General features: G+C 38.9%; 2 protein-coding genes across 3 annotated transcripts in view; one reads left to right on the top strand and one right to left on the bottom strand.

Annotated features, from left to right (window-relative positions):
• The window catches only part of LOC144083279 (unconventional myosin-Ic-like), a 41656-nt gene extending 18480 nt beyond the window's left edge, over window positions 1-23176 (top strand). Inside the window, exons 3-33 of one of the 2 annotated variants that reach the window (XM_077610977.1) lie at window positions 6186-6341; window positions 6596-6711; window positions 10815-11013; window positions 11232-11312; window positions 11579-11758; window positions 12313-12411; window positions 12990-13100; window positions 13227-13298; window positions 13407-13526; window positions 13838-13911; window positions 14227-14332; window positions 14567-14647; window positions 15400-15491; window positions 15836-15930; window positions 16157-16203; window positions 16298-16378; window positions 16788-16893; window positions 17647-17764; window positions 18293-18406; window positions 18523-18599; window positions 18877-18945; window positions 19046-19130; window positions 19309-19468; window positions 19782-19865; window positions 19955-20048; window positions 20128-20183; window positions 20265-20400; window positions 21117-21187; window positions 21264-21361; window positions 22201-22300; window positions 22852-23176. In XM_077610977.1, the coding sequence (XP_077467103.1) occupies window positions 6186-6341; window positions 6596-6711; window positions 10815-11013; window positions 11232-11312; window positions 11579-11758; window positions 12313-12411; window positions 12990-13100; window positions 13227-13298; window positions 13407-13526; window positions 13838-13911; window positions 14227-14332; window positions 14567-14647; window positions 15400-15491; window positions 15836-15930; window positions 16157-16203; window positions 16298-16378; window positions 16788-16893; window positions 17647-17764; window positions 18293-18406; window positions 18523-18599; window positions 18877-18945; window positions 19046-19130; window positions 19309-19468; window positions 19782-19865; window positions 19955-20048; window positions 20128-20183; window positions 20265-20400; window positions 21117-21187; window positions 21264-21361; window positions 22201-22300; window positions 22852-22878 (3105 nt within the window). In that variant the 3' untranslated portion in view covers window positions 22879-23176. Of the gene's footprint in view, window positions 1-6185; window positions 6342-6595; window positions 6712-10814; window positions 11014-11231; window positions 11313-11500; window positions 11759-12312; window positions 12412-12989; window positions 13101-13226; window positions 13299-13406; window positions 13527-13837; window positions 13912-14226; window positions 14333-14566; window positions 14648-15399; window positions 15492-15835; window positions 15931-16156; window positions 16204-16297; window positions 16379-16787; window positions 16894-17646; window positions 17765-18292; window positions 18407-18522; window positions 18600-18876; window positions 18946-19045; window positions 19131-19308; window positions 19469-19781; window positions 19866-19954; window positions 20049-20127; window positions 20184-20264; window positions 20401-21116; window positions 21188-21263; window positions 21362-22200; window positions 22301-22851 lie in introns of both variants that reach the window. The other variant, XM_077610978.1, reaches the window with a different exon arrangement.
• LOC144083280 (E3 SUMO-protein ligase ZBED1) lies at window positions 7442-10137 on the bottom strand. The gene is made up of 3 exons (XM_077610979.1): window positions 9210-10137; window positions 8359-8975; window positions 7442-8251 (listed from the first exon to the last, which is right to left on the bottom strand). The coding sequence occupies exons 1-3, from the start codon at window positions 10081-10083 to the stop codon at window positions 7859-7861; spliced, it is 1884 nt and encodes a 627-aa protein (XP_077467105.1). The 5' UTR covers window positions 10084-10137; the 3' UTR covers window positions 7442-7858.
• Window positions 23177-24460: the final 1284 nt, after the last annotated feature.

The following is a 24460-nucleotide window of genomic DNA, read 5'->3' as shown; positions in this document are numbered from 1 at the left end:
AATAATCTTGGAGGGGCTTTCCTCTTATGAATTGACGGCAAAAGAATAGGGTAGTGTTTTTAAAGGAGTGATGGAAAGTTGCACTCTTGGCCTTCAATTGCCAAGTTGAGAAAGGGAGGAGAGGGTAACTGGGGTGGGGTATAATTCAGCAGACTGAGGGAAGGGAGTGGAGTGGCGTTATGTGTCACCCAAAACAGTGACTATTTCCTCTGGAGGGAGGGAAAGGAAAATGGGTGCATAAGCGAGCAGCGAGACAGACCGTGAGCGGTGTGTACCAGAAGTAGTAAGAGGAGACGCTATGGCAGCTGGTTCTCAGGACGAGGGAGAACGCTTCTAAAAACAAACTGTGCTGAATCGTGGCTGCGACTTGTTTCTGAAACCCACACGTTTACGGCTGAAGTGCCGAATCGGCGGAGCCCTAAACATCTTCTAAATTGCTCGAGAGCAGGAACAATGAAGTACAGACCTATGGTAAGTAAGGTTTCTGACGTGCAAAGGATACCAGTTGATCTTCCAAAGTGACACTTTGTGAAGATTTTTTACCCTGATAATGTATGGAATTTGAAGGTTAAAACATTATTGGTAAGTTTATATCCTTGATCAGCCAGACTAAAGAAGGGACTTCATTCTCTGGAAAAAAAGATTTAATATTTAGGATCACATTCAGTTTGGTGATAACTATTTAACAGCCAGTGCAGCATGCTCCTAAGTTGATATACAACTGTGAGCAAGGTACAGGTGAAATGGTGACCTTGTTCTTGGTTATTCAACATTCCTCACTTCTCCAACTCTTCACCCTGGGTAGTCTTTAGTCTATTTCATTTTTAATCTGTGTAACTCAATCTGTGCTCATGTTGATATTGTATTTGCATGTGTTTGCCTGATAAGAAGGTGTGTTTGCACCGCCCCCAAGGCGAGGCAATCAGATGCTGGCGTTGTGTGGCCAAGCAACATTCTTTTACGGTCACTGACAGTGGAAGCAAGTATGTTAATGAAAAAAAGTGCGTTCCTGTGTCACTGGAGCAACAGCTGTTGTGATGTTAAGTGTCATTTTCTGAGCATTTATGCTCACATTCACTCATGGCTATAACTCACATGCATCTGCAAGGACCAGTTTTCTAAGACTTCATTGTTCTCAAGCGTTGTTTGGCAAAAATGGGTTCTCGCTCAGAGATTCCTGACACAGTTATCATTCATTCCTTTCTATATCCCGATAGTTGGTTTATCAGTGTTTGTTTTCATGCTATATGGGAAAAGCTCTTCCATAGCTCCTTCCAACTCGTAACAGTTGTCAGAATATCTTGTCAGATAGCTGGAAAACTAATGTAGTCAGATAAAACAACTTAAAGTTGAATATGAATGGTATATCATTAGGGTAGGGTAAAATAGTAAAAGTAATTTCTCAATTTGTAATTCCTTTAATATTTTTAAGAGACTGTAATCTGGAAAAGACTCAAACAAAAAGTAGCAGGTCTTCACTATTCATGGTAAGAACATATGAAAGTGCTGTCAATTATTCCCCCATTTTCAGATTTTTTTTGGGAGTGTGCACATTTTTATTATTGCAGATGGAAAAACCCACATTACTATCACATGAAGACAACCCAAATTTGTTTTTAATAGGAAGCAGAAAAATATCCACACCTTTTAATACATTAACTGTGATTTACCACAGTTTTTGGTGAGGTGTATTCAATTTCAGTAGCCACGCCTAAGCCTGATTACAGTAATCCCTCGAATATTGCAGTTAATGTAGACCAGACATGGCCGCGATAATCGCAAAATCGTGAAGTAGGGTCACCCTTGTTATAACTACCCTTTTTTGCATCAGTGCTGAGTCCTAGTAGCAAGAGTGGCTTCCGCTTATGAGTTTCAGCATGGAGTTTCACATTTTTATGAACATTTAAAAAGATATATTTATAATTAATAGCAGAAAACAATTGTGAAAAAGTGAATTCACGATTAGTGAAGTCGTGATAATCGAGGGAAGACTGCACTACCAGAATTTCTGAATCAAGACCTCACTTGAAATGTTTATATCAGACAATGGGAAATAGGCTAAAAGTAATAGGAGATGAGCTAAAAACCTATTGACTATTATCAACAATACAATAATTAACTTTCAAACTGTGGTCTTCTCTAATTCAGGAAAAAATATGACCTACTTTAAGATTGCCATGTGGCGAAGTCATCTGTTTGCTGTATGATGAAGAATTTTCTGTGCTTGGTAGGTTGTCACGAGTTGGTCCACACATCCTCAGGCTTGCAGTCTTTTCTTGAGCAGCCTGATCACCTGAACAATGGCTATTTACTGTTATCCTAAATGAACTTTATTCAGACGTCTTTAAACACAACCAAAAATCTTGCATGAAACATAAAATGAAATTGCAGTGTTAGACGTGTCTTGGGATTCATTTTGCATTGATATTTTTCCTTTGAGGACAGCTTTTCTTTATTTAAAAGGATTTGACAGGAAATTGAGATGCTTTTTCTCCGTCTTGGTACAAATGTAGGGATTTAAAAAATCTATCAGCTAAAAAAAACCCTGAATATAAAGCAAAAATTGAGTATCTAACAGTTTCATTGTACTGTGTACGCCAATAACCTCAACACAGAACACCGCAAACATTAATCTAGAAATGGCCTCTATGTGACAGAAATACGTGATCTTACAAAAACAAAAATTAAAAACACTTTATATAGCGGCATTAAAAAATTGGGGGCGGGTGTAAACTTTTCAGGCCACTGTATATTGTGCTGATGTTTCTGAAGTGACTGCAGGCGTGTTTTTGTATGGCGATGTTGTCAAAACAGACTTGCTTTGGAAACTACTTGCTGTCTGGAAACCAAGTAACATAAGGCTCACCTTTTGGTATAACATGTTTTTTACTTTCAGCCACTTCCATATTCCTTTGTGCGTCTTATTTTCTACATTATGTCCCATGTAACATTTCAGGGAGATTATTATAGTTCGCTTTACCCACAAAGGTGAACATTTTGGTCATGAATTCAACCTGTTTCAGACCCTATTAAAAAATATAAAATAACTCTTAACACACCTCAGGCTAAAGAATAAATTAAAGATAAGATATTCTGACACAAAGGGGAAAAATTGGGATGTAAATAGCCATGTTATCTTTGCGAGTATAAGACGAGAGAGAGATTGTTAAACCGAATGTAAAAGGGAATCTTGAATAGACCTTTTCTTAACCAAATAAATGCCTAAGTTGACTTGTCTGCATCATTAAATGGTTACTACAGAGTTTGTTTGTAAATCTGTCCTTGTTAGTGGAAGACTGGTAATTCTGCCTCTTTTATTGATAGCGTTAGCTGAACTAAGACAGCTGAGGTGGCGTTTTGAAGTTGGTTTCTGCAGCGTCTGACCAAACCAACAACAGAAATCTTGATAAAATGCCTAAATGAATTTACTTGACTAATAGAGTAACAGTTTAATTTCCCACTCATTTTCTGGCTTGCAACGTAATATACGTATATAAGCCATAAAATGCACACCCGCCTAAAAAAATCTTCCTTTTGAAAGGCAAGTGTTGTATAAATACAGAGTGGTTTCTAGAAATGAGAAGGTAGAGGTGAAGGACTCGATCTTCACGGGTCTTTTACCTTTTTGCTGTTTCTTGGTTTGCTTCTTGGGATTTGGAAAGTATTACGACACGTAGGAAGCAAAAAGGTGCATACTTGGTGTGTTCTCAAGATTTTGGATTTGTGTGTTTTGTGCAAATGGGCGTACGTAAGGTGTGTCACGTCTAAGTCAGGAAGTTAAACACTGAAAGGGGCATTGGAAACTATGAAGTCATGGAGAGAGGGAAGGGGCGATATTCAAGTGTTTTAGACTGACAGAATGTAAAGAGTAGTAAGATCAAGGAGTGGTGTGCAAGGCAATAATATTTTTTTTTCATTTTACAATATGATTCTATCTTTTTGGGTGGGTTTAAAAATGTTTTATGTGTAAAAAGACTCTTATTTTGCTGCAAACCTTACCAAGAAATTAGGTCTTTAGAGGAGGTGTTGTTTTGACATTGAAATCACATTCTTCTGGTGCCTTGCACACATCCTTCACTCACTTTGTTTTGAAGACAAGCACAGTATAATGTGTCTGGAAAAGTAGAAACGTATATGTATGTTCATGTGATTGAGGCATAAGGATCTGTAGATCTGGTGGGAATTGTGTATTATGTAACCTATATGTTATGAGGAAGTTAGAGCCATAAGATTAGTTGCAAGTCCAGCCCATTTTTGTCCACACTGTATGCTTTATTGTTACAGCAACCTCATGGTCAAATGGGCTAGCATGCATCCCTACATAGACACACGTTTACGGATAAACACCGACACAGCTGCAGAAACTTTGGACTCCAAAGAAATGTTGTGTCAAAAAACAATAGGTCAGCGGAGCTCATGGGATCTTAGGGAGAGATAAACAAGCAGTTATTGTACATATGAACTAATTCTGTGACATTACTTACATTAGTGCGACACTGACTCTTGGATGATCATTTATTTTCCATAATGCTATGACTGTCCAATCCATATTTTATCATAGCTATAAAAACAATCTTCTATAACAAGGGTGTCAAACTCGGGTTGGTTCGCGGGACACATTAACGTCAACTTGATTTCATGCGGGCCGGACCATTTTAGATATAATATTTAGATTTTTTTAAATAAATGGATTAAAAGAACTGGATTAAAAGCCCTGAATATTCAGTTTTTTATAGATCTAATACAATGTCTATTTTAGCTTTTTTTTAATATATTTTTAGATTTTACAAAATTATTTTTGAACTAAAAACACAGAAAAAAATGATTGAAAGTGTATAATTATTGATTTAAAAGGCGGAAAATCAAGAAATTTAATATACATCTATACTCTTCATTTTAATTTGATCCTAAAACAAAAAGTCGGCACTCATGATTTACTTTCCCGGGCCACACAAAATGATGCGGCGGGCCAGATTTGGCCCCCGGGCCGCCACTTTGACACGTGTTCTATAATTTACCATAACCATCCCTTATGCTGACAGGATAAGTTGCAAATTGACGTAATTCAGAAGAAGAATGTCTTTGTTTATTTTCAGTGTTCTATTCTCAACTTTACTACACATCTTTTTTTTAAATTCTGATTTATCTTAGTCTAAACTTTGTAGCTCTAATTAATAAATTCTCTCCTCCCCCAAGCATTCTCCTCTGCGTTCTCTCTGTTTGTGGCTTTCCTTAGGGATATTAACACAACACCTGCTGCACATTATGTACAGTAAAGGTGTAGGTGCATTAACAAGCCCTGTTCTTTTCGCTCCTATTGGCTACATTGGAAACATGGATGTAGAAAGCTTTTGTAAAATTATGGGAAAAACCCAAGCTACCATCTTAAAATTTGGCCTACTGAATGCTGACCATTTTGAACACGTGAGTGATTTATTCATTTTTTGAAACTTAATAGAAAGTCATGTTATTGGATCATCTGAAAGGATTTGATGCTGCAGTACTGTATGTTGGAATTGAATTAACTGCTGTTGCTTCATGATTGTGTTTTGTCATTAGTGTTTAAGACTATGTTGGACTGTTTTATGATGTGAAATGAAGAATGCCTTTAAGAATTTATTTATCATCCTTTTTCATTGAATGGTAGATCATATTTTTTTTTAGATTCACTGTCTGCATCTTTTCCTCTCATGAATCACTATGCATACTATAACCCACAGGTGTCAAAGTGGCAGCCCGGGGGCCAAATCTGGGCCGCCACATCATTTTGTGCGGCCTGAGAAAGTAAATCATGTGCCGACTGTCTGTTTTAGATCAAATTAAAAGGAAGAGTATAGATGTATATTAAATTTCCTGATTTTCCCTTTTAAATCAATAATTGTAATTTTTTAATCATTTTTTCTGTGTTTTTAGTTCAAAAATCATTTTGTAAAATCTAAAAATATATTTTAAAAAAGCTAAAATAAACATTGTTTTAGATCTATAAAAACTGAATATTCAGGGCTTTTAATACAGTTCTTTTAATCCATTTATAAAAAAAATCTAAATATTATATCTAAAATGGTCCGGCCCACATGAAACCGAGTTGACATTAATGTGGCCCGCGAACCAACTCAAAGTCTGACACCCTTGCTAAAACCGATAATCTGCTAAATGGCTACAAATTCCTCTCTGTTCTCTTCTAGGTGGTGAGTACTGACGGGGTGCGGGCTATGATGGAGTCGGCCCTGACAGCAAGAGACCGAGTGGGTGTGCAGGACTTTGTCCTGCTGGAGAACTACACGAGTGAGGCTTCTTTCATAGAGAACCTTCGCAAACGCTTCAAAGAGAATCTCATCTATGTAAGTAGAAATAAATTGCATTTATTGTATAACTGTCAAAAAACACTCCAATAAGATTCAGAAGTATGTCTGTATGCCTTGTGAAATAGGATTATTTTTTTATTTCATTCATGTTGTGTACAATTAACAGTCATGGCTCCTTCAAAATTAATTAAAAGCTGTTTGGTTAAAATTTTCATGTTCTACTTTTACTATCCCAAATTTTCATGTATTGTTAAGATGCACCTGGAATGTAACTGTATTTTCTCTTTCAGACTTACATCGGCTCAGTGCTGGTGTCTGTTAACCCATATAAAGACTTGGAGATCTACACAAAGAATCACATGGAGCGGTACCGTGGGGTCAACTTCTATGAGGTCTCACCACACATGTAAGATTTATTTTCTCTCTCCTCCCACTGCTGCACTGTTCTGACTATTCATGAGGGTAAGAGATGTTGAGCATATAGTCAGAAACTAGCATCTCCCAAACATCTAGTTATCATTTCAATATTTTTAGCAGTGTCCCAGTGATTACATAAGGTTCCCCTACCCATTTCACACTAGATTTCAGATTTTAGTTCAGCAATGATGGACATGACTGATTTATGTGCTGGGAGCTTAACTGCTAACTACTATTTGTAGGGCTACACTCTTTGTAAAATGTATTTTTTTAAAGCATTTAAAGAGTATTTTAAAATTTATATAAATGAAACTTAGAATTATGGTTGATAAAATTACCAAGGACTGGGAACGGTTTTACTGCAAGTATACAATATTGTTAATATTTTAGCATATACCAAATGGCATTCTTTTAATTTATGTTCTGCAACAATACAAAACCCCTGCACTGATTTCAGCAAAAATGTCATAGGAAAAAAAATCTCATGATTTGAGAATCAAGACACATACTACTCTATTTTAAGATTTACCACACAAGTAGGCCTGGCTGCCACTTCTCATTGGCAACAATTATTCAAGTTAACATTCAGATTGCTCTTTGGTGGCTGCACACACATACACATTTATGCACGGCAGAATGTGCTTAGATACAAAACACACACACACAAAATATCACCTCCATGCTAACAGCTGAACAGCAAAAATCAATGGAATCTTACACAGTGTCCAGAAAATTATTTATTTATATACATATGTACATTAGGGGGCGGCCCGGGATGAATGGTTAGCGCGTCGGCCTCACAGTGGGGGACGTGGGTTCAAATCCAGGTCGATCCACCTGTGTGGAGTTTGCATGTTCTCCCCGGGCCTGTGTTGGTTTTCTCTGGGTACTGCGGTTTCCTCGCACATTCCAAACACATGCATGATAGGCTGATTGGACACTCTAAAATGCACCCAGGTATGAGTGAGCGTGAATGGTTGTTTGCCTCCTTGTGCCCTGCGATTGGCTGGCCACCAATTCAGGGTGTCTCCCACCTCGTGCCCGAAGTCAGCTGAGATGGGCTCCAGCACCCCCCGCGACCCTAGTGAGGATAAAGCGGGTTAGAAAATGAGATGAGACGTAGATTAGGCCTTGACCTACAGGTTTTTAGCAAGAAAAACCATCCTGTCAATCGCTACTGGCTTGAGGGATGAGCGAAGGCAGGTCACTACATTCCCCCCAGTGTTTATGACACTCTCTGATGGAGAATTAGTTGCAGGAATGCACAAGTACTTTCTTGCTAACTTTGAAAGTCGTGGGTAGATTCTTTTATGTTCTTTCCACCAGTCTAGCGGGTTTTCTTCACTGTCGAGGTTAGCACACTGTTGGTAAGATTGAAGTTCTGATAGAGCTTGTTGTTCTTCCTGTTGAGGTGAAAATTTCTCCGCGGAGTCCCCAGTGATCTTGAAGAAGCTTCCCACAGACTTCCTTTTTTTGGACATACTGGGAGCGTCATCTGCGTCTGGTGTGCCACCACATTGATCGATTTCCTTTAAAAGCACAAGATAAATATATTGAGAAAAGAACAGTCTATGAAAGACACTCCGATTACAGCACATCAATCTTTTAGGAATTTTATTATCGTAAGATCACTAACCATGCTTGTGGATGCAACCATCTCAGAAAGGAGTCTGCTCTGGATAGCTTTTGTGCGGTCCTCAGTGACATAGGTCAGCTTGAAACGTGGATCAAGAGCCGAGGCCATGTCCAGTAGCTCTTGTGTCCCCGAATCCTCATATTTTTCTTGCAAATAAGCGAGGATTTTGGTTCTCATGGTATTGGTTAAATCTGGAACATCATGACTTACTTTGAGGATGAAAGAGCAGAAGAGGTGGAGGACTGGCTTCACATAAGACAGGCTGACATACTTCTCACTGAACAGTGCCTCTGTAAACTCAATCAGAGGTTGGAGTGCTTTGTTGATGGCGTCTAGGACCTCAATGTCATGCCACGTTGGGACGAGGTGTCTTGATTTTTGCTCCGAGGATAAAACTTTCAGAATGGCCTTCTGTTGCTCCAGAAATCTTTCAATCATTGCTTGCTTTGACCCCCATCTTGTGGGGCATTCGACCTTTAGCCCATGCTCTGGAAGCTTTAGCTCATTTTGAGCCCGTGCTAGCTCCTTTCTTAGCCTGTAGCTGTAGGAGAAACTGCTGACAATTTTTTTGCAGAGTCCAACGGCACGCTCAATCTCTGGGTCACTCATTGCCTTTTCTAAAAATGAATAAATAAATAAATACATAAAGAGACAACAAAATGGCTCATGTTAAAAAAACCTACTTCATACATCTGTTGTACAACTTGGGCAGTTTGTAAATGTTTCTTTTTAGAATAGACATCATTTGAGATTCTATCCGTGGGAATGTAGTCAGTCGCTTCAGTTGTAGATGCCAGAAAATTTCAAAGTGCATTTTTTTTTATTGTAGTATTATTATTTGAGCTACTCACCGATTGCTAGGTGGACCCTGTAACCAAAGCACTCTTGCCTCGGCCATTCATTTAGAATAGCTGCTTTGGCGACATTATAATGACTGCCTGTTGTTAAGCAGACTAGTTTCTCTTCTTGTAGGTTCCAAGAAGCAATTGCCTCTCGCAATCCCTGGGCGACAGCTTCCCCCGTGTTATCTTGTAGGAAAAATGACGTCTGCAAACACCAGCTTTTCATTTCAAAATCCCCGTCTATAAAATGAATGGTTATGGACAGATAGGGCTCCTTGGCTCTGCTCGACCATAGGTCCGTCGTGATCGCAAACAAATCGGCATTTAAAATGTCCTTCTCTATATGGCCCCGGCATTTCTGATAAAGTGCCGGCAATGCCATTTTGGAGAAAAAATTGCGCGAGGGGATGTTGTATTTATTGTCCAGTGCTTTGACCAATTTTCTGAAGCCTTCGTTGCTCACTGTATCGATCGGACACATGTCTTTGGCCAAATAAAAGGCGATTGCGTCTGTTATTTCGGCGTGTCTCTGTGTGCTCGAGGAATACTGGGTAGTAGTATCCCGGTGCAAAGGCTGAGTCCCTGCTATTTTCGGCTGGGTCGGCTGATAGGGATTTTGTGAAGCGAGGGTCGCTCTGGCCTTGATACATTCCTCGTGTTTGTTTTTGTGATGTGTTTTCAAGTGATTGAAAAGATTAGTTGTGTTACCCTGCGGGGCCTGCACGACCCTGCCGCACTCTTTACAAATGACTTCTTCTTGCTGAGTGTCGCTTGCTCTGAATCCAAAATGGGCCCAAATGACCGACGATGACCGCCTGCGAGGCAACAGCTCCTCGCCGTGATGCTCAAATCCATTTTGCGTTGCTTCACTTTCTTCCGACATGGCTCGCTCGAACCGTCGCAAACGAGCGAATGAACTGAGAGTCCCGCTGCAGGTTTCGCTCGCTCATTCATTTCGGCAGCTCAATGAATCTCTAAGCAATGATTTCGCCCTCTAGTGGTGGGCTGACTTCTTTTTCAGAAAATATTTCTTTCCTTAACAAACCCTACATTGGATGTACATTCTGACCATTATAGAAGAGGTATCTAAACTACAGCACCTAAGTAAAATATTATTGATATATTATGGATGTTATTATTGCACTTTTATGATATAACATAGTAGATAGACAATTTAGGCAATTTAGGAACGTTTTAGTATGTTTTACATCAGTTAAGAAATATTGGATGTGATTTTCTTGACTTTGTTGCTATTGCTAGACATTTTGTCTTTGTTCTGCAAAGTTATTTTCTGTAATGTACATATATTTTTTGCAACATCCTTATACCTATGGATTCTTTAGTCACTTGTAGCTTCCCTCGTGATGTCATGAATACACATTTTTCACATTTTTTCCACTGTGTGGATATAATTGACGTCACATAATGACTGTTTTGTATAAAATAATTCGGAAAATCCCCAGTACAGCGCTAATGGGATTTAGCAGATTGTTATTACGTATGTCTTCTTTTTAGAATGAACATTTACATAAACAAGAGTTGTATTTTAAAATGGGTGTCTCTGATTATGCCTGTCAAAAGATCTTAACTTATTGCATCCCCCAACTTCACCAGCTATGCAGTGGCAGATAACTCGTACCGCTCCATGAGGACGGAGAGGAAAGACCAATGCATCCTAATTTCTGGGGAGAGTGGAGCCGGGAAGACGGAAGCTTCAAAAAAGATCCTGCAATATTACGCTGTGACCTGTCCTGCCAGTGAGCAAGTGCAGACCATCAAAGACCGCCTTTTACAGTCCAACCCTGTGCTGGAGGTGAGATGCTAAGATTTATTTTTTTGAACCACACTTAGAGTATTGCAAGTTATTGGTGAATCTTTTGGTTTCATGATTGTCGTGCTCTCCAGATGTCTCTTGTAATTTATGGTGACAAATGCCACTCAGACTCTGACCTTGTCATTTTCTTTTTCTTCTTTATGTTACTTTCATTGTGTTTTAACTCTTACCCTTAACCCTGTCTTTCCTTTTTTTAGGCCTTTGGCAATGCCAAGACGTTACGTAATGACAATTCAAGTCGCTTTGGCAAGTACATGGATATCCAGTTTGACTTCAAGGTGAGCAGGACAGCCTGATTTATGATGGCAGCCATGTGAATTTCATTCAGTTACTGATTGTAAGCATCAAGTCATCCAGCTCAGTGTCCATATTTTATAAAGTAATCTCTTTTACTCCTCCACTCCTGTGTCTATGTTTATGGTCCCACATTATTTACCCTGTCCTGCATGTTACGACCACACGTCAGTATCCTAGCTTGAATCTCTCCTCCCACGCCTCCTCACTTGCCTCTCCCCTGTCTCCCTGGCCTTTGTCCCGTCGACAGGGTGCCCCGGTAGGAGGTCACATCATCAATTACCTGTTGGAGAAGTCGCGTGTGGTTCACCAAAACCATGGCGAGAGGAACTTTCACATTTTCTATCAGCTGATCGAGGGAGGGGAAGAAGACCTGCTCAGACGCCTCGGCTTAGAGAGAAACTCGCAGCAGTACCAGTACCTGGTCAAAGTAAGAATGCTGCACTTGCCTTTTTGTGCAGCATAGTTCGCTGGTTAGGATTCACACCATTCCAAAATGTGTGCACTAACTTTTTAGGTTTGGTCTGGACTAAAGAGAGGTCCTAAGTTATCTAATATTTGTCTACATCAGATTGACACCCTCAATTTTATATGCTGTTTATAAGGTTGTGATCAGGAAAGTTGTAGTTATGTTAAATTTGGAAGATTTTGTAGTTTTTGTTTTTGTTTTTTGTTTTGTTTTTAGCTCTAAAGAGCAGTGTGAGAGTTTTGTATAAGATTGTTTGTTAGAGAAGGAATCCCTTTGGGAGTTCAACTTAATGGGCTTTCTATTAGCCCATTTCCTTTGGGGGTTAATGGGTCTACAGGCAAAAATGCAAGCATGACATCATGTTTTTGTATACATTAGTGTTTACATGTTCACACATTTCCACCCCAATGGATTTGTGCATGCTTTTGAGAACATTGGACTTAACAAGCAAAAAAAGGTTGCACAGATTTACATATTGGGGTTTTACAAGTATATTTGTGTGTGTTTTCTATTAGGGTAACTGTCCCAAAGTGAGCTCCATCAATGACCGCAGTGATTGGAAGGTGGTGAAGAAGGCCTTAACTGTGATTGGCTTTAATGAGGATGACGTTGAGGTAAGGTGGATCTATCACAGCTTTGTAAGTTTTTCTCCAACAATTGTGAGGTGTGTTAATGTCATTCAGATGAGCTTTAGTCAAGAGATTAAAATATCGAAATCAGCCACAGAAATTGTGTGAAGCTATTATTTTTTTCAGTGTTGAGAACTTGGGTTTGGTGAGCGGTTTCTGACAGGTTTATGAGTCTGGGCTTGCCTCCAGACTTGAGGCTCACTGAAAAAATTATTCAGAGGAAGGGAGGAGGACAGGAAGATAAAACTTTGCCTTTTCCTGCTGGAGCATAATCATATTTACATATCAATCTAGTGGTGATTGCACTCCACCTTTGTTGGAAGGAATACAAATCAAATTCACATCCTTTAAATAATTATGTACTGTAACTACTAGTATACTCAATCTTTGTTAAGATACAGTTGCTTTATCAAAAAAAAATGTAGGCCAAGTTTTTCATAATCATACTCTCATCACTCTTAAGTTTATTTCCTTCCCTTTTCACCCTTCTCCCTCTTCATTTCCATTCCCTAAATTTGTTCGCTATGCTTATTGTACTTAATTTCCCTCACTTTCCTTTGCAGGAGTTGTTAAATATAATCGCCAGTGTACTTCACCTGGGGAATGTTCAGTATGGTGGTGAGGATGGCATCGCCTGCATCACTTCTGACACACAGATCAAGTACTTAGCAAGGGTAAGGCGTTACAGCAAACAGGTTTCATGAGCATTTACAAAATGTGACCATTATTATGATGCTTTATTTATGGTTGTCACTTATGTGGCTTTTATTGTGGCCCCTAATGATGTTATGTCTCTCCAGTTGTTAGGTGTAAATGTGGCCGTGCTGACGGAGGCACTCACAAACAAAAAGATAATCGCCAAGGGAGAGGAGGTAGGATTAGATGCACATTCACCACAATGCAGATGTGTGACAAGCTTTTGTATTTGAAATGTGAACACTGTCGCTATATTTAAAGTCTTTTATGTCATTTTTCATCAGCTGATCAGCCCACTAAACCTAGAACAGGCCTCCTCTGCTCGCGATGCTTTGTCAAAGGCAGTCTATGGGCGCACTTTCACATGGCTTGTCAACAAGATCAACACTTCTCTGGCTTACACGGTATACCAGCAACTACGAGTAGAAACACTATTTTAGCACTTTTAAACCACTGTAACTTGACTGCAGTGATTTTTTTTTTTACACCAGAACGCCATCTTGTGGACATTATTTACAATGTTAAGACTAACTACTGAACTATTTTATGGCAGCAGAGCAGTAACGTCGTACATACTTTAGATACTACATTTTTGTCAACCACACTTACTGTTTAATGTCTACACATCTCTGTCAGAATGCCACGTTTTTGTGGTTCATATTTATAGTTTAAGTTCAAGTTTGCATTTGTTAAAGAGCCTTATTCTGTCTTACAGGATGACTCATATAAGCACTACTCTGTTATTGGGCTGCTGGACATCTATGGCTTTGAGGTCTTCCAACACAACAGGTAAAAAAATATTTTGCTAGAAACGTTTTGGTCTAAAAAATAGTTTTACAAAAGTCATCTTACTAATGGTAAAGTGCATGCAGTAAGTTATCACAGGGCGTATGAGGCCCTTGATTATTTTCTCGTAGTAGTTTGTAAACTTTGCTCCCCATGGTATGGTAAAACTAGTGTGATGTACCAGTACTATTTTTAGGGTGAATCTTAACCTGAATAACCGTAATTTCACATTTTTTAGAATTGGGTTACATGTTTTAATTTAATGATAATAAAACACTTCATGGGTCTCATTGTGTTGGTGTCACTGTTATGTTACAGCTTTGAGCAGTTCTGTATCAACTACTGTAATGAAAAGCTACAACAGCTCTTCATTGAGCTCACCCTTAAGTCGGAGCAGGAGGAGTACGAAGCTGAGGGCATTACCGTGAGTCCCCTTTTACACACATACTACTTAATAATTCAGATCCTCAGCTAACTGGTTTGTAGAACTTTTTTTCCTTCATTACATAAAACAAAAGCAAGCTTTTTTTGTAAAGGAAGTACCACTAGGAAACGTATATAAATAGCATATTTGCATATATTTGTATGTACTCTCTAGTACGGAATTCAATTTATTTTGACTGAGTTTCAGAATTCAATGCATTGCTTCTCTTTCTAGTGGGAGCCGGTGCAGTACTTCAACAACAAAATCATCTGTGACCTGGTGGAGGAGAAGTTCAAGGGCATCATATCCATTCTGGTGAGAGAAATTCATGACCAGGGATAGTATTAGGGTTTTTAAAAAACTGAATATGAGCAGTGTTAGCGGTCTAACTGGTTACAGTCAATATTCCGATTAGGAAAAAGCTTTCTGACTGCATATAAAGGTTGCCACTTTCCATATTCCTAAGGAACAAAGTTGGTCTCCAGAAACACTGTCCTTAAATAAGTGCCCTTTGCCTGTGCAACCAATACATTTGCAGTTAAAAAAAATGGATATTATTATAATTGACATAGTATTCTGCCCCATCAAAACTTTCTGGTTTTCTTTAAAAAAACAGTGGTTCCGAGGTTCATCGAAAGATGGTTCTGAGGTTTATATTATTTCTCACTATGCAAAGAAAGTAGTTTGCATCACAGTGTGTACCTTGTCATTTTTACAAACCAGTGTCCCACCATCACTTCCTGCAGTGTGGCTTTAAGTCGACAAGAACATTCCATTTAATACAATGAGAATCCATTTGGAAAAATAATTGTATTTTCTTTTTCTTTAGCTGCAATCAATCATAATTATACTTGACATTCATAATGTAAAAAGTGTGAATTCTCTTAAACTTGTAAGAGGAAAATGATTAGTACTTCTGATAACACTGACTGAAATGGGGTCTTTTGGGGATGAATTGGCTGGGGAAAGGGAAGTCTAGGCTTCCCTGTTGAAGTGAGAGGAAATGGATGGGTGGGGCCTTTTAGTAATACAAATCACTTGATATCCTCCTGTCATTCCTACTACAGGATGAAGAGTGTCTGCGACCTGGAGATGCTAGTGACATGACTTTCCTGGAGAAGCTGGAGGACACCGTGGGAGGTCATGCCCACTTTGTCACGTCAGTTCAATTTCTACATTCTCGTTGGGGCTGTAACAATAGACACATTTTATTGATCTCATCATTTTTGACCTAAAACCTGAAGAATACTAAGTTTTTTTTTTAATTGAAAATTATTTTATTTAAATAACATTATATTATTAACATTTAACTCAATATCATCATAATCATCCTGAACATAATGTGAATACAAATACTTTGAAGCTAAATTGTTGACGAGACTCTTTTATCAAGCAAAATAATGCTTTAATGACTAAAATATAATCATCCTTGTGCGTATTGTTACAGCCTATTTATGGCAAATTTAAAATGAATATTAAATGTATGTGTATGGTTTCTTGCAGTCACAAGCTTGCTGATGGAAAGACACGGAAGATAATGGGTCGCGAGGAATTCCGTCTGTTGCATTATGCTGGAGAGGTCAACTACAATGTTAATGGTAATTACACTACTCACGCATAGTGAGAGATATTTGGCCTTGTTTGGAATTTTAGGATTAACATAAACTGCACAATTACCTTTTTAAGTGCTCTTGTGTTGATGTCGATGTCCAACAACTGTTCTGTGTGTCTTTGTGGGGATATTATAGAAAAATGATATCAAACAGGTAAATCCAAAGGTTTGTGCTTGAATCCAACTCAACTCTAAATGAATCCTCTCTTTAGGTTTTCTGGACAAGAACAACGACCTGCTCTTCAGGAATTTAAAAGAGGTAAAGCCGGTTGATAGAGTAACAACATCAATATTTAATTAGCAGGTTTCTGTCTGCTTTGGTAATTAATGTCCTTCCTAATTTCTCTTGAAAGGTTATGTGCATGTCGGAGAACAAGATCCTAAACCAGTGTTTTGAGAGGGACGAGCTGAGTGACAAGAAACGTCCTGACACGGTAACGGCTGTCACTCTGATACATCCCAACATACTTTCCCACCACAGTAAAGCATGCATAAATGTGCTCCCTCTCAATGTTGAGTGGGTTTACTTATGGGGTCTGTCTTTTACTGCCTACGCACTGAAGAATGGCCTTCACATACACCCACACTGAAATGAAAAGCGTCCTGTCATTGGCTGGCGAGGGAAGAGCCTTCTCGTCCACGAGAGCCAATGCTCACTCTCTCTGTCACAGCTTGTGTCCTCTCCGTCTTTTTGACGTCAGCATCTTTTCTCTCATTGTAGACCCATCCAACTTTTATTCCCGCTGTCATCTCTTGAGCATCTTTTGCACTAGATTTAGATTAGACTTGTCAGATTTACCATCTTTCTCCTTTTTCTGCCTTGCTTTTGGCTGCTTTTTTCAGGCGGCGACCCAGTTTAAGGCCAGTCTGGCAAAACTCATGGAGATCCTCATGTCTAAGGAGCCATCATATGTCCGCTGCATCAAGCCCAATGACTCCAAGCAAGCAAGTATGTAGTCAGATTTTTTTTTTTAATTTGAGATATTTAGGGCCGGCAAGCGAGCTATTGGCTTTGTCTTGAAAACAAAGTATTACATCGTGGATATAGCTCATATCACTTATTTCTGTCCATATGATCACTTTTTGTATTCTTCGATTATCACAGGATGTACTGGAATGTACTGAAAGTTCATTTGTTTTAATATATATAAACACTGTAAAGCAATGCCTTTTCTCTCCAATTAACACAGCCACAAGGGATTTATTTTTTTTATGACTCATTTATTCAGTGGGTTTGAGAATTTTATTCAGTTGATTGCAATAATTGATAAGCTCTGAGGGTTTTTTTTGGAAAAAAAAGCATGGTGGTAAAGAAGCCCACCGGCGGCCCACTATGTTTTTGGAAAATAAATATTCATGTCGTTCTAACAAACAGTTTGTAACTCACAACACGTTACCCTTGTAAAATTAATTTAGCAACTTATATTTTTGTCATAGATGTCATGTTAAGCCAGTGTTTATGGTAGTTCCAACCCAAACACTACCTTCACATCACTAGCCACTGTTTATACTCTCCCTGTCGTCATCATAGCACTGGTCTTTGTTTGCCCCATATAGTTGTCCTTTTGTCATATCACACTGTTTCTCTTTGTCACCCCTACTGCTGATTTTTGCTTGTTCATTCTTTTCAATTGGCTTTACATTTTTCTCAGACTATGATGACCTAAACCTGACCTTTATTTCCCCCTCCTCTCATTGCCAGGTCGCTTTGACGATGTTCTGATACGTCACCAGGTCAAGTATCTGGGATTAATGGAGAATCTGAGGGTGAGACGGGCCGGCTTTGCTTACAGACGGCGCTACGAGGTCTTCCTGCAGAGGTGATTAGTAGATTTTAGTTTTTGTTCAATTGTTAAGATATCATTCTCCAATACATATATGCGTTTTGAGCCAATAGCCAGAACGGATGCAACCATGTACTAAATTGAACAAATGGGCAGAATAATCTAATTGTCTTTTAGCATCTTGAAAATTACATTACATTACACATTGGCTGCTACTTATTGTAAATTTGAGAAGAATCCCTGAAAACTTGCTCCTAGTTCATTCTCTGAAATGACACCCACACATTCTCTAGCCTTGAATCTATTAACAAACCGTAATTTTTCCCCATCCATCATGCTTACTGTTCACTCAATGTATACGCTTCTCATGTGCCTATTTTGTAATATACGTATTACAAATATACTTCAAGCGCTATGTAATTGCATGCTGCCTTCATTATTGAGACATTTAAATTATAATATTATTTTTTGTTGTGGTATGTACACACTTAATAGTTTGATATTTTTAATCCATTGCTTCCTTGATGAGTCAACTGTACAAATCTATTGTTCTATTCTATTTAGGTACAAGTCCCTGTGTCCAGACACTTGGCCAAATTGGCAGGGCAAACAGTCTGACGGAGTCGCTACGTTGGTCAAATATCTGGGATATAAACCTGAAGACTACAAACTGGGCAGGTCATTAAAACACACTGACATACATACGTGATCAAATAAGTGAACGAAAGGCATGATCAGGTCATAAATGTGAAAATCTTGAATATACTTTAGATTTAACTCCTTTTTTTTTGCAGATCAAAGATTTTCATCCGATTCCCAAAGACCTTATTTTCTACAGAGGAAGCACTAGAGACCAGAAAACATAGTCTTGGTGAGAACCCCTTGACAATAATTACAATACATCAAACAGTCACAATAGTTAGAACACTTTTACATTATACCACTCTAAATCTGAAGATGATCCCCCCCCAAAGTTTTGCACGCAATTTTAAAGTAGCATACAACAAATGAAATTGTAAAAAGTGGTGAACCATGCATTACAGAATTGGTCATAATTTTGCAGCCAAACCATATCTTTGCGTAAACAGTGAAATAGATATATTGCATCTTGAATTGAATCCATCTTTTTGCCCGCTGTCCAACCACAGCCACCAAATTGCAAGCAGGATGGAGGGGCTACCGCCAAAAGTCCAAGTACCAAAAACTACGAACTTCAGGTGAGAAATGGTTTATTTATACACTGCTTTTGTCTTCTCCTGAAGTTCTTCGTACCTTCTCATTGAACTACTTTGAAAACATTTCTTGTGTGTCTATCAGCTATTGCTATTCAGGCTTGGTGGAGGGGGATCTTAGCCAGAAGGAGAGCACAACGCAGACGCCAGGCTGCTGACACCATTCGCAGGTAGGCGGACAAGATAGTCAAATAAATAACTTTATTTAGGGGGGTTAAACACATGAAATGTATTTGAGCTCATTTCAATGGGGAAAATTGATTTGCTAATGTGTAAATCAGACAACAAATCCCTGAACAAATTCAATTTTTAAATCAGTGGATTGAGATTTCTTATTATCACACCTAGGTTTATCAAAGGCTTCATTTACCGCCACAAGGAGCGTTGTCCAGAGAATGAGTATTTCCTGGATTACGTGCGCTATTCCTTCCTCATGACCCTCCGCAGAAACCTGCCAAAGACCGTTCTGGACAAAAGCTGGCCGACGCCACCAGCAGCTCTTAAAGAGGTATGAATTGCTTACCCACACGTAATTTAGCATAACACTCACTTTCAATTATTTGGTAGTGAAAGAAGTGTCCTTTGCTCAAAGACAAACGTAAAATTCAAGGGAAAATGGTCGCAAACAAAGAAAGTAGCCATCAGCCATACAGATAATTAGGGACTGCTTTGAGGATAATAAATAATTAGATTACCCAAAATATATATTACAGGCTTCTTAGGGATGGTAGTATAAAAAAACAAACAAACAAAAACGTACATTTTAGGGAGGAAAGGGGGCGCAAACCTGACCTGACCACACCAACTGTTTTTCTTGTTAGGCGTCCGAACATTTGCGCAAGTTGTGCATGCAGAACATGGTGTGGATCTACTGCAAAAAGATCAGCTCTGAATGGAAACACCAGGTGATGCTTGATGAGTTAGCTGTCACATTGTCGTCATTCGAGTTAATCATTGTATCTGATCGTCAAATTTATTGCTGTATCCTGTCTAGATGGAGCAAAAGATGATCGCAAGCGAAATATTCAAGGAAAAGAAGGACAACTACCCACAGAGTGTGCCAAAGTTGTTTGTCAGCACAAGACTAGGCAAGTACCTTCAAACCGATGTTGGCATATTCATGAATTGTACAGAAGATAACTTTAGTGACTCGTTAACTCTGTTCAGATGGCGAAAATATAAATCCCAAAGTCCTGCAGACACTTGGAACTGAGAAGTTGAAGGTTTGTGGAGTCTACTTCATTTTTGGACTACAGGGTCTACACAATTTCTTATACATAAAACCCATCCTATTTCTACTGTAGTATGCAGTGCCAGTCACAAAGTACGACCGGAAGGGCTACAAAGCTCGCCCACGTCAGCTGCTTCTCACAGCAAACTGTGCCATTATTGTCGAGGATGCCAAGCTCAAGCAACGCATTAACTATGATGTTTTGAAAGGTTAGTACCATAGTACCGAGTACCATATTTTTCAGACATTAAGTCTCTGTGGAGTTTTACAAGTCGCTATATTGTCAAAAAATGCATCAAGATGAAGAAAAAAAACGTCTGTCACATTTTAATGGAAAAATGGCATCTGTCCTTTGTCTTAGGCAAGTGAACTTAGTAACTAGTATTACATTGAAAACAAAATAGCAGTTCAAAACAATTGGCTTCAGCTATTCTACATTAACTTCTGGCTTTGGTTACCTCGGTTACATTCACAGACCTGTTTGCAGCTGGTATGATTGAAAATTAACTTTTGAATTCATGAGAAATACACCCTATTGGCATATCATATAATCATTATTAAACTGGTTGGATTAATAACCCCCTCAAATAGCTGCACCAAGTGGCTGGGCATCCCTGCTGAAGCTGCAGGTGCTGGTGAATGAATAATTAATATATCAAATATAAACAAATATCATGTCTAACACTATTTTTTAGTGTTTCATATTTTCCAACCAAGAGCGCACTTTTGCGACTTATGGTTTGTTATGTTAGTCAAACACTGTGATATAACAGTTAGGAACATGTACAATTATCTTTTAACATTAAATAAAGTCGTGCAAAGATCTAGCCGAAATATGAAAAATAAGAGGGCTTTATAGTCTGGAAAATAGGCATTCCTATTTTCTGTTGGCACCGCCTTAGATATAATCAGACTTTATTTGCAGGTATCTCTGTGAGCTCTCTCAGCGATGGTCTGTTTGTTCTGCACGTGCCCAGTGAAGACAACAAACAGAAGGTACTGTGTACAAGTCTTGGACGGAATGTGTTCTTCGCAACACAATACTTTCTTCATATTGGCCTAAATTCCACAGGGAGATGTGGTTCTACAAAGTGACCACGTGATTGAGACCTTGACCAAGATCGCCATATGCGCTGACAAAGTAAACAACATCAACATCAATCAGGGCAGGTAAGAACTTAGGGAACCAGCTGTGAGAGTCAATATTACATCATCGTCTGTATGTATTCTTGCATACATAAGTTAGATAAAGAGCTATTTACATTACATATTTAGCTCCTGAGGGATTAAAATGCAGAGAAGCTTTTGTCATTAAAAGGACAAAAAGTATTTGTGTTATAAAATTAAAGGAGCAAAAAGCAACTATACAGCAGTTGTTTGGAGCTACTTTTTTTAAAAAAGAAAAGCAACACGTGCACCAAGTGGTTAACGCGTCGCCCTCACAGCTCTGGGGTCCTGGGTTCAAATCCAGGTCATGTCCATCTGTGTGGAGTTTGCATGTTCTCCCCGGGCCTGCGTGGGTTTCCTCCGGGTACTCCGGTTTCCTCCCACATTCCAAAAACATCCATAGCAGACTGACTGGACACTCAAAATTGCCCCAAGATATGGGTGGGAGTGTGCATGGTTGTCCGTCTCCTTGTGCCCTGCGATTGGCTGGCCACCACCTCTGGCCAGGAGGCGGCTGGGCTTGGCTCCAGCACCCCCCACGACCCTAGTGAGGATGAAGCGGTTCAAAAAATGAGATTAGATGCGAAAAGCAACACATTGGTGGGTTTTTCCACTGCTAGCCCTGGCAAGTTTTCTTTGTAGAAAGCCAGTGAATTTCAAGAGCTACATTTCTTCTCTGGATGCAACCTTGAATGACAAAACGTTTCTTGTCAGAATAATGCCACCAACTACTAAAGCAGATGAAACTTTTCAGCATGAATGACCTTAATATTGCCGTGATATTTATGATGAACCCCCTTTTTGCCACTCCATATACCTAAACATCCTTTTTTCCCCTCCAGTATTAAATATACAGTGGGACAAGGTAAAGAAGGATTCATCGACTTCACCCCTGGATCAGAGCTATTGGTGGCTAAGGCTAAAAATGGACACCTATCTGTGGTGAGTGGTTAATTTATCTTTTTTTTTAACCTCTTAAGACCCAAACTCTTGTAAGGCATGCATTTTTACTTTCTCTATTTAGGCTAATTGGGTGGGACCTGATGAGTGTAAAAACAAAGAATATCTTTTTTACATTATGTAGTTTATGAGAAAAATCATGTCCACATCATAAGTGGACGCCAGGCCCCTGTACTCCAAAATTTAACATTGTAGTCTTTGACAACCAAACATGTGATGTCCACACATGTGGACGCCAGGTCATCAGAGGTTAAAAAATATACAGATCTGATTTGTACTTAAATAATCCTTACCTTTGCATTGGTCAGTAGTAACCACAATGCCACGTATAAGAAGCAAGCTATGTTATAAAGAGATATCATGGATATTTGGAGTTCAAATTCATGTTTAGTTTCTAGACAGTTTCCTCAGTCAACCGGCACTAAATATGAGATGAAATACACCCTGTTAGGCAAAATCCTCATAGAAAAAAATGGTGTTGTCACTTTTATTTCACCTTGATGTGACCGTGTTCTCTTTTACATTTTCACCAGACGGCTCCAAGACTGAACTCCAGATGATTTCTCATCCAGACTCTTGGATATCACACAAATACACACAAACAAACACATAAACACACCTTCTACTCTTCCAATCACTTGACCACAAACCCTACTACCCATCTTTAGCCAATCAGGTGCCAGTTTGTCACCGTGTCGTTTTGTTATGCGCTTCAGATTACAGGATAAAACATCCAGCAATACTAATTGTTTTATTTATGTTCATATGGTATATTTTTGGGAGTAATACTTTTTAAATATTGTAATTGTTTTATGTGAGGCCATGGAATAACATTTGTCAGTGTGTTTTTCTAAGGAACGTTTGTGTTTATTTGTATAATCTATTTAGGAACACGACCAAGCAAACAGTGACAGACGAAAGGGGTCATTTTGGTGTAAATCCGGGTGGTTCATCTTTTATAATTTTTTCCTGCTTTTATTTCTTTAAATTCTCTCGTTATAGTCGTTTAAAGAGTCTGAGTGCATGTGGGCAAATGGTTTAGGTATGTTGAACAACTCCAAAGACAGACATGTTAAAATTTGAGAGGCAGACATACTACTGAACTGACTATCATTCAGCTCAATTGAGCTGAGGATGAAGGACAAACTGCATTAACTGTAAGCATGTAAACCACATGGAATCTGTAAAAGTATCAGCGAGGTGTGGGGAAGGAGCATGAGGATGAGCGCAACGTCAGACAGCTTTTACTTACCTTATTCGCCTTTCCCTTTACTAATGTGTTCTTCGTGAAGATGTTTCAGCGTTGCGTACCATACCGGACGACGCTGGGGTCTTCTCTGTCTTTCCACAGCTTTATTTGGTGGGCCTCATCTCGACTTTGTACAACCTGACTGGTCTATGAAGCTAGTTAGTGTCAGGCAAGCCGCCAATGTTGTCTTAAGGTGAGCTTACATTTTACACCTGTTTTGTCTCTCGCAGAGACAAAATCTCATGATTTAATTCATTCAAATGTTGGGTTTGATACTAGAAAGCTAACTGCAGATGAAATGGACGCTAAGAAATCATTTTTAGGTTGGGTTTGAGTTGAGTTGGCGTTGTTTTGGTCAGGTTTCGTTCGTTGTAGCTGTCAACGGAGTGAGTTGTTCTATGTTTGTAAATTGTACTAAGTGGTTAACAAGCATCTCGCCAGAATTTATTGTTAATACAATTGGCTAATTTTCATTTTATTTGGTGCATTGTTTTAGTCATTGTTAAATGATCATGTTTTCAGACTTTTTAAATTCTGATAACTGAGTCCAGCACCGTACGGAAAAAAAAACATGCATCTGGTTAATATTGTGGTTTAGCCGCCTGACTTGTGGCTGCTTTTATTCACTCCTTGATGGTAAAAGGTTGTTTTTTTCTGCCTGCCCTATAAGTGATTGGCGACCAGTCATGATTGTACAGTTAGTTAAAAAAAAAAAACCTGCAATCACCTGGTATTAACTCCCTGCAACAATTAAAATGGATAAACAGTGTAGAAAGTAGGCGTAACAACGATATACCTTTTTTCCTCCATCCTGATGCCCTTAAAATAGCATGTCAGTCAAAATATAATCAATCTATTCATAACAGCAGCTTCTATTATGTCACCTTTATGTG

This window comes from Stigmatopora argus, chromosome 10, assembly GCF_051989625.1.
Source record: "Stigmatopora argus isolate UIUO_Sarg chromosome 10, RoL_Sarg_1.0, whole genome shotgun sequence".
Classification (NCBI taxonomy): domain Eukaryota; kingdom Metazoa; phylum Chordata; class Actinopteri; order Syngnathiformes; family Syngnathidae; genus Stigmatopora; species Stigmatopora argus.
The sequence above is the reverse complement of the archived record's forward strand: the minus strand, read 5'-3'. Positions and strand labels throughout refer to the sequence as shown.